At 40.9% G+C, this 15,435-nt stretch overlaps 1 protein-coding gene across 10 annotated transcripts in view; it reads right to left on the bottom strand.

The window, feature by feature from the left end:
• COL6A3 (collagen type VI alpha 3 chain) overlaps positions 1 to 15,435 on the bottom strand; it is a 151,541-nt gene that overhangs the window by 22,723 nt on the left and 113,383 nt on the right. For 9 of the 10 annotated variants that reach the window (XM_061607642.1, XM_061607645.1, XM_061607644.1 and 6 more), the window contains 11 exons: positions 14,737 to 14,799; positions 13,423 to 13,455; positions 13,291 to 13,327; positions 13,049 to 13,060; positions 12,374 to 12,867; positions 10,077 to 10,176; positions 8,126 to 8,821; positions 5,714 to 5,807; positions 5,045 to 5,100; positions 2,565 to 2,831; positions 816 to 899 (listed from right to left, as the gene is read on the bottom strand). In XM_061607642.1, the coding sequence (XP_061463626.1) occupies positions 816 to 899; positions 2,565 to 2,831; positions 5,045 to 5,100; positions 5,714 to 5,807; positions 8,126 to 8,821; positions 10,077 to 10,176; positions 12,374 to 12,867; positions 13,049 to 13,060; positions 13,291 to 13,327; positions 13,423 to 13,455; positions 14,737 to 14,799 (1,936 nt within the window). The remainder of the gene's footprint in view (positions 1 to 815; positions 900 to 2,564; positions 2,832 to 5,044; positions 5,101 to 5,713; positions 5,808 to 8,125; positions 8,822 to 10,076; positions 10,177 to 12,373; positions 12,868 to 13,048; positions 13,061 to 13,290; positions 13,328 to 13,422; positions 13,456 to 14,736; positions 14,800 to 15,435) is intronic. The other variant, XM_061607643.1, reaches the window with a different exon arrangement.

The following is a 15,435-nucleotide window of genomic DNA, read 5'->3' as shown; positions in this document are numbered from 1 at the left end:
TGTTAAGCATTAAGTCTTGCACTGCAGGAGGAGGGTATGGATCACTTTTCCTCTTGGAAGAATTTCAGTCACACTGCCGGTATGGCAAGAACTGGGGGCACTGAAATTGTTGGTATAGCTTCCTGAGTGATTTTTAAAAAAGGGCTGTAGACTGTGGATTTCAGTCGCACTGCTGGTGTGATAGAAACTATAGACATTCAAGTAGTTGACATTTTTCCTCAAGTGGCTACTCTAGGGATGTGTAAGCCGGACATGCCGCCTTTTCCCCATGCTTTCAACATAACACACAAAACAACTGCTCCACACACATTTGAATCTCATGCACCTCACAACAGAAGAAATGCACAAGCCACTGCCTTCCGTATTACACTGAAAACACATCACGTAAGTATCCTGACAGCTTTTCTCTGAACATCTGAAACATCTGCTGTATGTATTGATCTTGTATAAATTCCACCTTTACTGTCCTCTTTACAAAATAAATACATTCTACACTCATAGCTTGGTTAACCAAGATGCACTACTTGTTGGCTTTATCTCAATAGCTAGAATATGATTATGCCAGGTGCTCCCTTCGAACCCCTTTCATTTAAAGATTTGCCTCTTATTCCAGGACACCGAAGTTCTATGAAACATTATGCATGTCCTTTACTTTCTATAAACCAAGCTTCCCCAGAAAATAACTGTTGCTCTTCATTTCAGAAAGCATACCACCAAAGCATTCTTTACTTTTTAAAAAAAATATGTCTGGGAGCCCAACTTACAACAATACACTAACTTAAATTTCCCCCAACTCTCGGAAGCATCGGACTCACCTGCTTCAGGTCCTTCCAATGGCTCAGCGTTCACCATCAGATTGGCTACAGCTGCTGAAGGTAGGTTCGGCAAGGGCATGCTCTCTGCAGAAGAGGAAACCAAGTAATGGGGCAAGGAGGAACCTCAAAGCAATATCCTTAAGCTATAAAAATGTACACATTTTACCCACAAGAAATCTCTAGCTGGGATCTCTATTTTTAACAGAGGCAGGCCTCTTTCCAGATACAAATCATGAAAATAAGCTTGGTAAACAATAGTTGGATGTGACAGCATTCAGCATAATATCAAAAGAGCAGCAATACTAGGCCTGGTTTTCCATACATAGACACAATATTTTGAAATGAATATTGGTTTCCACTGGGAAAAAAGTAACAGATGTTTGATTAACTTTACAGATGAATCTCTCCAGCAGCTAAAAAAACCCACAATATTTTCAATCTAGTTTGCTTCAGGAGATATTCTGAAGTGCTGGAAATATGACACACTTCACTCATCTTTGGAAAACTGGACCCTTTACAAAGAAAAGTTTCATAGCAATGCATCAACATCTTAAGCTTCTATAGTGTCAACTCCTATGCTGCCAAAGTGACATGAGAGCTGTTTCCACATGGCTGGATTCTATAACGATTCAGTACCATCAGTTAGGAGAAACCAGGTGGGTTGGAGATTGGTGTAGCATCTTACCATACCGGAATCACATGGTGACTCTAATAAGTCACCTGATCCACACTGCTCCTCATAACAGATACTACGAGAATGGCAACCCAAGACACATCTGATCTGGCAAATGGCATCATCACCTATGTAGTGGATGCTTGGTTGCTCGACTATAAGGTCTTGTTGTAAAACCATAACATTTGCACTACTCATTCCCAAAGTGAGTGGAATGTTGGGCTTGAACTGGGCTCATTGGGTGATCTTGAGCCAATCTATCCACCTACCTTACCTGATAACTTTGATGTCAGAGGGAAAGGGGGAAAAACGCCAGGTATGCCAACTTGGAGGGAAGCTACAAGTCTGATCAATAAACAGAATGCACTTTTTGTGTACAGCAGAGACACATAACACATATGCTGGGAAATCAGAGCAGTTTACAAAATGGCAACGAAGATATATATATGTGCTTTAAATGTGATGGTTTTAGCAAGCACATTATTGCAGATCTTTCATTTAAATCCATTAAAATAATGGAAGTGTGTACAATAACACTTAGTATTAATATTGCATTTTAAGTTTTCAGACTGCTATATATGCATTATCATTGTAATTTCTTACAACAGTCTTGTAAGGAAGGCAAATAACATTTCAGAGGGGGTTGGAGACCTGAGTCAGAGTAACTTGTCTGCAGCTGCATAGAGAGCTTGAAGCTGAGATAATATTTAAAATAGGGATTTCTTGGCTCATATAACTCACTTTTGTAGCAACTATGCCACAGCAGTATACAGTTGTGGCAGGGAGTATAATCCCGAGTAGAAACCTGGTTTAAAAAGTTTGGAGTCTCAGATCTATGACCATTTAACTTTGTGGCAATGCCATTTAGCTGTTAGAATTCTCCTGCCAGTTTCTAATGAATATTGTCCTGCCTTGTGAAGCCCTGTTCAAAACATGTGTTCCATGTTTATAGTATTGTCTGGGCATGAGTCATCATTATTAATATAATGTTAATTTCCCCTTTCTTAATATTTCCAGCATCTGAAATTGGAAAATAAAAACAGTGCATTCAATCCCAATAAACAAAGCAAACTTACTTGTGCTAAACATTCCTCTGTAGGTTACTTTGGCCTCTGCATTGTGGTAGCCTGTCACAAACACATGGTATTTTTGCCCACTCCCAAGGCCTCCAATGACCCGTTCAGTACCAGTTAAGTTGAGCTTCAAGACTAAAGAGTGGTCATGTGCTGAGGTGATTCTGATGTCATAAATGTAACCACGTTGAGGCTCAGGGTTCACCCAGTGTAGTTTAGCACTGTTTTCTGTGATGTTGGTTATTTGGATTTCACCTGTATGCTTAACCACTGTAAAAAAGAAGCTAGTATAAGGCTTCAAAGAAGAAAGGTAGTAGGCTGCATTTTTAAAATAACTAATTTTTAGTAGGTTTTAAAACAGATAAAGAAATCATCCATAGAAAGCTGAGTGAGACCTAGGGCTGGGTCACACAGAAGTTTAGTGCAGGTCTGCTGCTACTCAGAGCCCCTTTTAATTTGCATGGATCAAATGACATTGCCAGCAATCAGCAGCTAGAACGCAGTTTCCCCCTTTAAATCCATAGTATATCAATGCTCTTTTAATCCAAAAAGTGAAGGAAAAAATATCTCCAGTTCGTATCTCTTGTGCTTGTAGACACTTAATTCTGATGCTTTAGATGGGTGTGTCAATTGTTCCCCTCTACACACCCACTCCCTCCTCCCTTCTTTCATTTCATTTCCTGTTTGGCTGCTAGCTCCTGTTCTGCAAGCCTGCTGCAAACTGTGCTTTATTATTCTTTCCCCCCTAATTTGTGCACAAAAGCATAACACTGTTCAAGCAAATATTTGCATATTAGCTGGATTGTAGCAGTGAAAATACAAATAATCGCACTTCAGAGTTTGTTTGTTTTTTAATGAAACTCTGGAACAAACTGAGCATGCTCGATTGCCAAGATAAACAGAGGAAGTGGAATTTTGACGTTAAGAGGGTGTGGTCATTAGAAAGCTGCATGACTGATCCCTTCCCTTCGGTGTGAATGAAAAGCACCGTGCCCTTTATGTGGACTGTGCAAACAAAAAATGTCACTCACTCACTGCAATTTATTTGCACAAAGATCACATGGAATTTCATCACGAGAAATCCTCCATCAGGGCCAAATGTTCTGTTCATTTTTTCCCTATCAAACCAATCTTAGTTCAGACCAATCCTCAATTTCAACAGAAGCTTAGCTTTTTTGTTGGAGTATTCAGGAGGAGGCATCAATTAAACCACACTAGCCTAGGTGTAAACTATACATTTAATAGAGATGCCCATAACAAAACCCCAGAGGATTGTATCCAATGAAGTTGTCCCATTTGTGGAAGGACTTCTGCTTGCCTTCATGGAACTTCCTCTCCCTCTCCTCTCCCTGTGGACCCACTGTGCTCCCAATCTGCTCATGTCTGGAAATTTTCTGGTTGGAGTTTTGGGGTCAAGGCTCGCCTGTGCCATTATTCTTTGATTTAAAACTTTCTGACTGTTAGTAAGCTGGGCCCATGACCTGTTTAATTTTTATATATATATTGCAGTGGAATGCAGAAATAACTAATCTGTTAAGATTGATAGCTGAAAGAAGAAAGACAGTTAAGGTTTATTACTACAAAGAAAGAAAATCATGCATGCTGTTGCGGCCATTGTAAAGCCTTGAGGTTTGCACTCACAGGTACTGTCTCTGGCCGACTAGACAAGAAGGGAGGAAGGGAAGGAGCAAAGCATGTGTAAACAAACCAGAGCTTGGAAAAGTTACTTTTTTGAACTACAACTCCCATCAGCCCCAGCCAGCATGACCACTGGATTGGGCTGATGGAAGCTGTAGTTCAAAAAAGTAACTTTTCCAAGCTCTGAAACAAACTAACAAGTAGTCGCTTTTAAAGGAGGAATCAGCACAAGAAGAATATACTGTCTTTCTATCACCTCCCACTGGTCCAGGTTACTTGTAACATGCATTGGTGCTTTACTCTCAATAGAGAGAAAACCCAGAACAGATTTTTTTTTCGCGGGGGGTGCAGAGGGGAGCAGAAGGAGGGAAAGCTCCGTTGTGCAAGTAGAAAGCCTGGCACAAACAGAATGATAATAATAACCCTGACATAATAACCCATTACTTTTTTGTTTTGTCTTTTTATTGAACAGTACCCTTCTGAAACTGAAATTGCGAATGAAGGAGCTGTAGGGAGAAGGGCTGCTTAACCTTTCTATAGCATCTGTTTTTCTATCCACAACTGTCCTCCTTAATCTGCTTTTTCCTCTCTGGATAAAAGGTATGCACCACCCGTTATTGTGGCTCCTCCAATCAAGACTGTAACCTCCTAAAGCTCCATTTCTTTAAAAAAAAAAAGTGGGGGGGGGAAGAGAAATTCCACTGCCTCTTTTTGTGCTTTTCTGTATAGTATGTCATTTGCTCTTTTACCAAAGAGAAGATGTGGCCATTAACTGGAGCAGAGATGCAACGTGTAAAGTTCCAGTATCCTAAAGACACTTGGTAAAAGGGGGACATTATACATACCTTCCAGTTTGTCTTTTGTAGTCGTTGGTGTGGAGGTAACATTATTTGGAATGTTTCTAATTGAACAAACAAAAAATAGTTATGGATGTGGGTATATTTTCTGCAAAACATGGATTATTTCTCTAGCATTTCTCCATGAGCAAAGTGCTTTATCAGGTCTGCTGATCCAGTTAATCTGAAATTTAATGTCAACATGATAGCCATGTTTTTAATGTATTTTCCTAAAGAGTAAACTTGCAAGATTAGTACATAGAATCTTCCCGGACACTTTCTAGAATATGGAGCATATATCTCCATGTAGGAGGGATGAAAGAATAACTAACTCATTATCTTTTCTTCATCAAGTGTAATAATCAGTCTAATTGAATACCTTCTGTAGATTTCATGGCATAGAGTGCAATCTCTCCCAACCAAGATCCCTTAAACAACTGGAGCTCGAATCTTGGGAAGTGAAACATAAAAAAACATGCTGCCTCTTGGTTTTATGGATCATGCTGTCTGTCTCGTACTCTTATACATATACAGGAAAGATAATTACATATACAGCAAACAACTAATATTCATTACATATCTATAGCTGGCAAAAACATTGAATTTGGAGACAAAGATGGTCAAATAGCAACAGTTTTTCTTCTTACTATGCAGAATGAAAAAACATACTAGACTTACAAATGTTTCTGACCAAATCTTTTGACTGGCTGATCACCCTGGAACCAATCACATTGTTTCCTGACTTCTGGAGATAGGTAAAAGGCATTTTCACCTGAAAATACAAGTGGAATTTTAACAGAAATATTTCCCCTCTGCCAAACATATAACAATGTGAACCTTAATATAAATACAGTAGTTTAGTAAGCATGATACCTAACACCTTTATACGTAATTTTATTATATATGTAGAAAAATAAATAATCTACATAAGGTCATATGCAACTAAATCTTAATCAGAGTAGACCCACTGAAATTAATGAATGTAAGTTAGTCATGTCTATTCGATGGGCCTGCTCTGAGTAGGACTAACATTGAATAATCTCTTGTTCTTCTATATAATAAAAATTGTTTCAATCTTGTAAGTAATAGTTTGGCTCTCCATTCTGCTATTTCTAATTACAATATAAGTAAATTATCTGAAGACAGTAATCCTGCCAGCAATTAAATGAGGTTTTTCTTTAGCTAGAATGGGGAGTTGTGCGATAGACTTAAATATCTTATTAGCACTCGTCAGTTGATCTAAAAAAGGAAGAAACAGGAGACTTTCAATTAAATTAGTTTTACGTACCGAGTTTTTAGTTTGTAACAGAGGGCTGGAAACTGTTGACAACTGAAAGAAGTAGGAATCTAAGACTGTGAGCCTAAATACACACAAGCTGGGTTTACACAGAAGAATTTATGATTCCAAGTTTAACAATAATTACTAGAGTCTGGAACAGAAATCGAGGAATCCCTTCAGAGAAATGCACCTGTCCCCTGGATTTTAGGATCACAGTATCAGATTTTGAGGGCAGACCTTTTCTTCATATATGATATTTTAGGCATTGGGTTTAACAGACCAAAACATTTGGGGTCTTAAAATCAGTAGCTCCTATGTAGCCAGGATGGTACGCCAACCAACACTGAACAGCAACACTATCTCTCGGGGTGAGTTTATTAGGCATTAGATGGAATACAGGTTCAAATCATCCTGATTCTTAGAAACACTTCACATAATATCCATGGAAGATAGGAGTCTCTGGATAAAGCTATACCCCTGCCACATGCATATTTTTGATATCTGTTTTTAAAAAACTATACTGCTGGGAAGCAGACCTGCACCCTAAGCCATAAAGGGCTTAGTATGCTGTAGCCCCCTTGTCCTCCCCCAGCTGCTGCCTGTGTGCGCGATGTGCTGCTGCTCTGCCTTGTGTACTGCCACTCAGCGGGGACCTTATATTGCAGCTGAGGACCACCACATCTCTTTGACAGCAGCCTGCTCCCAGCTCTGCCTCAGGGCCTGGCGCAGAGCTCTCCTCCAGCTTTTGCTGAGCAGCTGTGCGCTGAGCTGCTAGATGCTGCTGGTAAGATGCGAAGGGTCTCAGCTGCAGTTGAAGGGCGCTACTGAGTTGTAGTAAATGTGGAAGAGCGGTGGCACTCCATAGATGGCAGCAACAGCAGCAACAGCAGCAACTCTGAGGAAGGGGAGGGTGTCACAGAGCTCTGTAGGAGGAACAAATCCTCTCTCCGCGAGCAGTAAAAGCTCAGGTATGTGACATAAACATGACAAATGAAGCAGGCTGCCCTTAGTCTGAAGAACTTGGCATTAGAACATTAGAGTGTCTTTTGCCTGGTGTGAGTGTTCGGGGGGGGGATGCGCTTTATATGTTTTCATTGGTCTGTAGGAGAGCACCGAATCAAGGCAGGAGCTGGAATGCTGGAGGTAGCAATGCAGCGCTCCATGCTTCAATTCCCTTGTTTCCTTTACTACGCTGGGGATGGTTTCTCGTGGTGCCCTTGGAAATATCATCATTCTTTATGGGTAACACATTTTTCCTTCTCTCCTAGCTGCATGGTGCACTGCACAGAGTGAGGGATGTAAAGATCCCTTCCTTGGTACAGAGGGTAGACTAGGTGGGTGTTGAATCCCACGACTGTATATGGTTTTGTGAGTTTGGCCCTCTTGATGATTGCAAAAAGGTCTACCATAGGAACACAGGAAGCTGCCTTAGACCAAGTCAGATCACTGCCCTATCTAAACTCCATACAGTTTGCACTGACTGGTAGAGACTCTCCAACTTTCAGACAGGTACGCTTTCCTAGCCCTACGTGGGGATACCAGGGATTGAAGCTGGGGTCTTTTGCATGCTCTGCCACCGAGGAATTGGTTCCAAGGAATTTCTAATTATACCATTTGATTAGAGAATCACATCTTATGTTGAAGGAATTTCGGTTCTGAGATTTAGATTAGTTTCTGGACATGATCTAGCTATAAAATGAAAAGGCATTCCTAGCAAATGCTGTTTTGTGTCCCCCACACCTCACCTTGCCAACCACAGCATTTCATGATCAGCATCAAATCTTCCACTGCTCTCCACTCCATATACTTACTGCTAATAAAAGATGGCAAGAGATTTCCAAAGCGTAGCAAGGGCTCTTCATGGAGCTCAGATGGCTTATCAACATATTTGAAGAAGACATCGTTGGGCTCACTTGCCAAGCTGTAGATACTCTTGATGCTAATTTTCCTGCCAATGCCAACGATAACAAAAAAGTATCCTTTACATTTAGCTTCTACAATAACTCTCTGAAGGTGTTCAACTTCTTCATTTTTAATCTCTCCAGTCATCATCAAGACAATGACTTTGAGATCTCTAGGATTTGGTGCACTCTCAAAAATGTGTTTCGTTGTATATTTTATTGCACTTGACAAAGCCAGCGTGCCATAAAGCTGTGCCATTTGGTTGCTAATAAAATCCATCAGTTTGTCTTTGGATCCATAATCCGTCAGTGACAACTCAACTTTGACAGGCAGTGTACTTGAGTTTGATTCAAACTCATAGGGAGCATGTTGGATCACAGCTACCCTGGCATGGTGCAGGGATGCCTTGGGATCAGAGCTGGTTTCCAGTTGGCTGACTATGTATGAAATGTAGTTCTTCATCTCTCTGAATTGCAGGTGAGTGGTGCTTTCAGAGCTATCTAGGATGAATGCTAGATCAATGTCAACATCTGTAGGAGCAGCCCGTCTGTCTCTGGCAAAAGCAGGCCTTTGGGGACCACAGCTAGAATCAGGATCGCATACATCTGGAAGAATAAATATATCACAGTTAAGTTATGAGTATTTAAAATGGCCATCCTTCAGCATCACGGTAACAAGAGGGTGTACGAACCTAAATTGACATGGTGCATCAGAATCACAGCTTCTGGTAGCTTCCAAATAATTCTAAGAATCTATGCTTTTTAAAACACAGACAAACTTCAAATCCTAACGGTTTTAAAATTCCCTGTAAATCTGTGTACAGTTTGGGCAAAAGACTGACACCTGATTGATCCACTGAGTATCCTACCTGCAGCATGCTACAGTTTGGGTGACTGAATTAGGCAGCTGGCCATGAAATCATGGCATTGTCATACTGGCTGAGTGAAGCCAGTTTTATGACTTAAATTTATGACTGCAGGAGCCCTACAGGATCTCAGCATCACAGGACAGGAATGAAAAATAAAGTTGGTTGAACTGCACAGCGGAAACAGGGCAGGACCAATGACGACTCTTTTATAAGACAACAATTTAAAGGCCCAGAAACCTCAAAACAACTACCTTTCCACAATAAGGAGCTTTGCAAACAAGAAGTGCTCCTTCAGTTAGATGTAACAATATAAGATTCAGAATAAAATCATCACATGGTGTTGCTGGAAAAGAACACTTGAGGGTGGGGTGGGAAATCAGGTGTGGATTTTTGAGTGAAAAGACTTCTCGTGAGTTTTGTGCTGGTGCTAATGGCAAATTCCTTCGCTGAGCATATACTCAGAGGTATCCTGGTCCCTTAACTCTTAGCACACATCTGCCTGGCTGAGTTACTATTTTGCACCGGGCTCTGACTGGTGGACCTCAGGGTTCCAGGAAAAATAAACAAGGAAGTGGATTCTGCAGGCTTGAAGACTGCTCACCCGTTTTAAGTGTACATCTTTGCAGCTCACAAACAGGCATGGCAGCTCACAAGGAATGGGTTTTAAGAGTTCCACAGCAGCTGCTCAAATGTACAATGGATGGTTCTGCATTAGCACTGGGCCCTGACCTAGCTCCTGTTTGGAAAGACTTCCACTGCAACAACAGAGCAATTGTGAAAACGGCAGATTCATCCATGGCTCTGCAGCGTGGCACGCAAGATATCAAGGCTCAGAGAAAAGCCAGTTAAGCCTTTCCTGACAAGGGACTCTGCTTAGCTTGCAAAGGATCATATTGTTTGCCCCGGGCAGCGAAAGCAAACACCCAGTACTGGATGTAAATTTGGACGGTCTTTGTAATTATATTATATAGGAAATAAATAAAGTACCTTACCTAAGCAAACATGGCACAATAGTACTCTCCTAATAGTTTGGTTCAGTTGAGCAGCATTGCCAGAAAATGTGATGGCCTGCCCACCTACAGTATTGTTGATCTGGTTTAGAGAAAAAGAAAACACACGTCAAGTATTAATCAGTGTAGGCAGGTCATGAATAGCTAAGGACAAACAGAATATTTGGTTGACTTCCGAAAACATGCTGCTTATGCTTTTTGAACCTGCCCACAGACTACAGAGGAGAACTAAAAACCTGACAGTTTCACCAGCCTCTTTTACAGTGTATAAAAGCTGAAACAAATGGTTTAAAATATGCCACTTCTCCCTTTTTTCAAAATGTAATGTTTTTTAAAAGGGACATTCTCCTGAGGGTAGGGGGCAATGCAATGGGAAGAGATGAGTGACTGAAATTGAGAGAGGGATGGGAGAGGGTGAAAGGAATTACTCAGATGCTAGCATGCCACAATGTAACTCTTCTAACTGCCTGGCAATGTTTTATGATATTGTGGATTTACATATTAAGTAACTGACACTTCAAAAATACATAGAGGAAAAGTAAAACGCCGCCCTGGGCTCCTGCTGGGAGGAAGGGCGGGATATAAATCAAATAATAAATAAATAAATAAAAAGTAAATTCTTGTCCTCAATAGTTCGGCATAATGTATCTGGAACGTGTCAGGAGCTGTGGCAGCTCTTCTCACTTTCACCTGAACAAAGGTGATGGCTTTTAACTACACAACATTTAAGTGAGCATGTGTATGGACCCAAGGCCATTGAACTGAAGATAAATGTCAATGTGTAGATTGCTTATGGGGTCAATTAATACTTTATGCAGCAGACAAGTTTAATGCTTGTCTCTCCTGTGCCTCCAGTTATCCTGCCAAAAATCTTGGAGAAGCAGTATCTGTAGACATGAAGTAGACACTCACAAGAGATCTACAGTCAACTGCACTTCTTTGGCAAGTGTCTACCATGTGTCCACATTGCATTGTTCACCAGAAGGCATTAAATGGACACGTGGCAAATTCATCTGCCCTCTGAAGTGTGAATTGTCTCTGGCTCTTAACACAAGTGACAATGCTGAAGATTGAAGGGTGAAAGCACTGTGAAGGCTATTTCACATAAGTGCAACACCATGGGGGCAGAGTCCTGTAGTTGCAACAATTTCAACTATGACACCATGTACTTTTGGGAAAGGTGCTACTGAAGCATCGATAAACACTGGGGAAGCCACTTCATATAAATGGCTTACCTATGGAGCACGTCCATGTAGCCAAATTGCAAGTGGCCCACCCATGCATGTGCCTTCATGTATCTTTCAGTCAATCCTTTGTTTTTGAAATTATTCTTAAAATTAACATATCACGACAACTATGAAAATCTATGGCTTTCAAGAGCCAGGCATCATAATAAATGCCAGCAGTTACTAGGAGAAGCATGACTTTCATTACAACCACGTTCAGGTTTTGTGTCATCTTGACAGTGCTAACTGCCAACCACCTCCTGCAAAACAATGTTACAAAGATTGCTATCTCCTCTGCTCCTGCCACACACAACTTGCAACGATTTGACAGCACTAATTGGTCATGAGACAGCCATATTAATGCACTCATTGCCTTAGATCCAAAGAATTGCTTGCTTGAGTAGAAACCATTTCCACTTGCTAATGGGAGGGGCATGCCAATTGTCCCCCCCCCCATTTTACTCCCCATACTGCATCTGGAGACTTCCTCAATCCTTAGGAGTGGTTTTTCAGAGATCGCAAAGGGCAGCAGGGAAAAGTAGGGGCAGGAAGTCCTATCGCATGCATATAAAACTCTACACTGTTCTTTGGATTCATTGTTTGGGACCTTCCACTGGAAAAAAATTAAAGAACACCTTGGTTACTAGTGACCGCAGTTCCGTCCTGAACAGAGCAGTTTGGCGCTGCAGATAGTTCTTAAGTGACTCTATATGCAGTGGCCACTTCATCAAGCCTGTGGACTACAAGACTCTGAATGCCTGCTGGCAGTTCATGGAACTGTCACTCTGCCAGGTACGTTCTGTTCAGGAATGCATGCATAGCTCACCCATACAAGACATGTGCTTGTCTCTATGCAGATGAGGGTGTGACTCACAGATCAAAAAGGGAAAGAAATAAGTAAACATTGACAAGATCCCAAGCTCTTGAGAGAACACAAGCTTTTGTGTTCTCTTGAAGAGAACAATTGGAGAATGGCTGTGGCACAGCGTAACAATCCCTGACTTAATCCAACAAAATACCCTTGAAGCACAAGAAATATGGAGGGATGCAAACCTGCAGTGCATTTATGAGGGCCCTGTCCTCTCTGGATGTAAGGAACACAGGCACAACTCCAGCATCGTAAAGTTTCAGTACAGCGTCATTAAGTTGTGGAGATGCTCTGGTTGGTCCATTGCTGAAGAAAACAGCCACCTTCCTCATGAGGAACCCACTACGTGCACGTTTGAAGGTATTCCTGGCCACAAAGGACATTGCTGTTTCTAAGCTTCGTTGTTTTGATGTCTGTGGAATTTGGAGGTCCTGAATCTGTTTCACAAGATTTCCTTTCCTTCGGGAGTCAGCAAAACGGATTTCAGTGGTGACTTCGCTGTTATATGTAACTAATGCAACCCGGGCTCCCCTTGGACAATTGCTTTCAGCTATTGTGAGATTGTCAACAATCGTCAACACTGCTTGCTTCATTCTGTTGAAAGCATCTGCACTTCCACCAGCAGCAGTATCTATAGCAAATGCCAGTTCAGTTGGGTAAACTGGACATTCCGTTGGACCTGCAGGTGATGGGCACGTTAAAAAGCAAGTAATCTGGTTAAACACATTTATTTCTAAAATAACAAGGGCCAGATTATACAACTATAAACCAGTGCATGTCCTTTGAAGTCACTATTTACATCAATTTTTGGTCTGATCACAGACACATTGCAGAAACTGAGTAATTTAACGTGAACTTACCATAGCAGCAGGCTGTGAATATCAAAAGAAAGAAAGAAAGAAAGAAAGAAAGAAAGAAAGAAAGAAAGAAAGAAAGAAAGAAAGAAAGAAAGAAAGAAAGAAAGAAAGAAAGAAATCAATCAATCAATCAATCAATCAATCAATCAATCAATCAATCAATCAATCAATCAATCAATCAATCACTTCATAGTCTACTCCAAAGCAATCTACACAAACATTAGAGGCAAAAGAAATGGACTTACGGCATTTATCTTTGATGTTGCGTACAAGTGTACATTGCTTTAAGGGAAAAAGAAGACAGAGGATGAAAAAATTAAGAAATACAAGAAGTATGGTACTAGTGACAAGAAATACACAACAAGTACACGACTTACATCTCTTGCTTCACCTTTGTTACCCTTAAGTCCCTGAAAGAAAGGATTTTAAAATACAACTGTAATTAAAGGACTTATATTTAAGAGTGCTTTTTTAAATATTACCTCAACAGATTGCAGTCTCTTTACTCGTGTAGGAGGGCAAAGCCAGTATGTGGGTGGGGAGAGCCTTGTCAGTGTGCTGCCAGAAGTGTAGGGAGTGGACAAGTCAGGTAGCAATTTAACACAAGCTTGTCAAACATCTTATCCACGTTTACCTGCAAGTACGGTCACATAAGACTGCAGCCAAAGTTTCATTGGTAAATCTGCTTAATGAAAAATCTGGGAACCACTAATTTCAGGGCCTTCCTCCATTATATTTTTAAAGGGTTCTTCATGTTCCATTTTTACTTATTAGACTACTCCATCAAGCCTCAGTTGAGCGCTCATAGCATTCTATACTGTTCCCAGAAACCCATAAGCATCTGGTTGGCCACAGTGAGTGAGAATGGGCTATTCTAACCAGGAGGCTCAAAAGGTCACAGGAGGATCACTTTAGGGGGAAATGTATCCTAAATGATAAAACGTATAATGCTTGGGAAGAGGCTAAAGTAGTTAAGGAAAGAGAAACTTAGACAGAACTATGCCACCCTTCTGACTAGCCAAGAATGTAGGAGAGTGATGGTGGGAATAATGTAATAAGTAATAAGTAGCAATGGAAGAGTCCTTCCGCTTAGGAGAACATTAAAATGGTTTACATAATAAACTTATAAAAATGGCACAAGTATGGCATGGGAATTGTATGACCCAGCTCTAATCACATCACAAACAAAACCTGAAATCCACACAAAAATAGGAAGTTCTGCCTCAAAATCCAAAAACTTTCAGACTTTTGATATCCATGTTTTGAAACAGAATTAGAAATTGCCGATTTGGGTATATAATTTGTATACTTGAACAACTGTATCTTCCATTTTCATTTCAGCTGAGGAAAGCATTGATTCAAATCTTCAACTATTGTTTGTTTTACTAAAAGATGTATAAAATCCACATTCTGCTGTACAGGGCCACAGGAGTGATTTCCACATCAGTTGGTAAGAGCCATTTCACTCCCTGTATTATCATTTCTTCTTGAAACTCTGTAATTCCTTAATCTCTCACACACAGACCCGTAATTTATTTAAGATAACTCAGGATCATCCTGTTAGATTAAAAGAGGTGAAATATGGCATGTGGGCATACTAGTAAACTAAGCATAGAAAGAAAGGGTGAAAATATTTTGAACTCCCTAATAAAGTTAAAGTGTCGGACCAATGATGTGTATAGCAAACTTACATCTGATCCTGGATATCCTCTCTCTCCTTTCTGACCTCGTGTGCCAGGCTCTCCTGCGCCTCCCTAAAGAGGAAAAAGCAACTGACAGTAAATATTTTATTCATATTGCACATATCTGCCTTTTAAAGTTGATTGCATCTGTTGTGGTTTGTTTACACACAGAGGTTCAGATTAACGCAAATACCGCCAGTATGATTCTATCTGCCCTACAGGCATATCTCCACTCTCCATTACCTCTACCCAGCAGTGGTCAGTGGGGCACACCTAACCTCCCATCACCTATGTTGCTGCTGCTTAGAGAGGAGGGTGGCAGTGCAAAAGATGCGGTGCAAACACACTGACAGCAGCATTGAAGTGGCTCTGTGGGTGTGTTTGCCCCACACCACCCTCACTGCCGCCTCCCCCTCTGCCTGCTGCTAAGCAGCTGTTGCCCTGCCCCAGAAGACACAACTGCTCCTGACCCTTTAAAGTAAGCTGCATTATGGCCCTTATAGTATACATTATGCACAGAGAAGGGAATTCCCTTCCATGTGGCGGTGCCCAATCTGTAGAACTCCTCATTCAATTCCTGGCATGTTCATCAGACATCTACCGTACTCTAATTTACCCAGACCTTTGGCAGCATTTAATTTCATTTGGAAGTTTATATTGATTAACTGCTGTTTTAAAGGCTCCTTTTATTAACTGATTGGCCTGACT

The sequence above is a fragment of the Rhineura floridana genome, chromosome 2 (genome assembly GCF_030035675.1).
Source record: "Rhineura floridana isolate rRhiFlo1 chromosome 2, rRhiFlo1.hap2, whole genome shotgun sequence".
Classification (NCBI taxonomy): domain Eukaryota; kingdom Metazoa; phylum Chordata; class Lepidosauria; order Squamata; family Rhineuridae; genus Rhineura; species Rhineura floridana.
The sequence above is the reverse complement of the archived record's forward strand: the minus strand, read 5'-3'. Positions and strand labels throughout refer to the sequence as shown.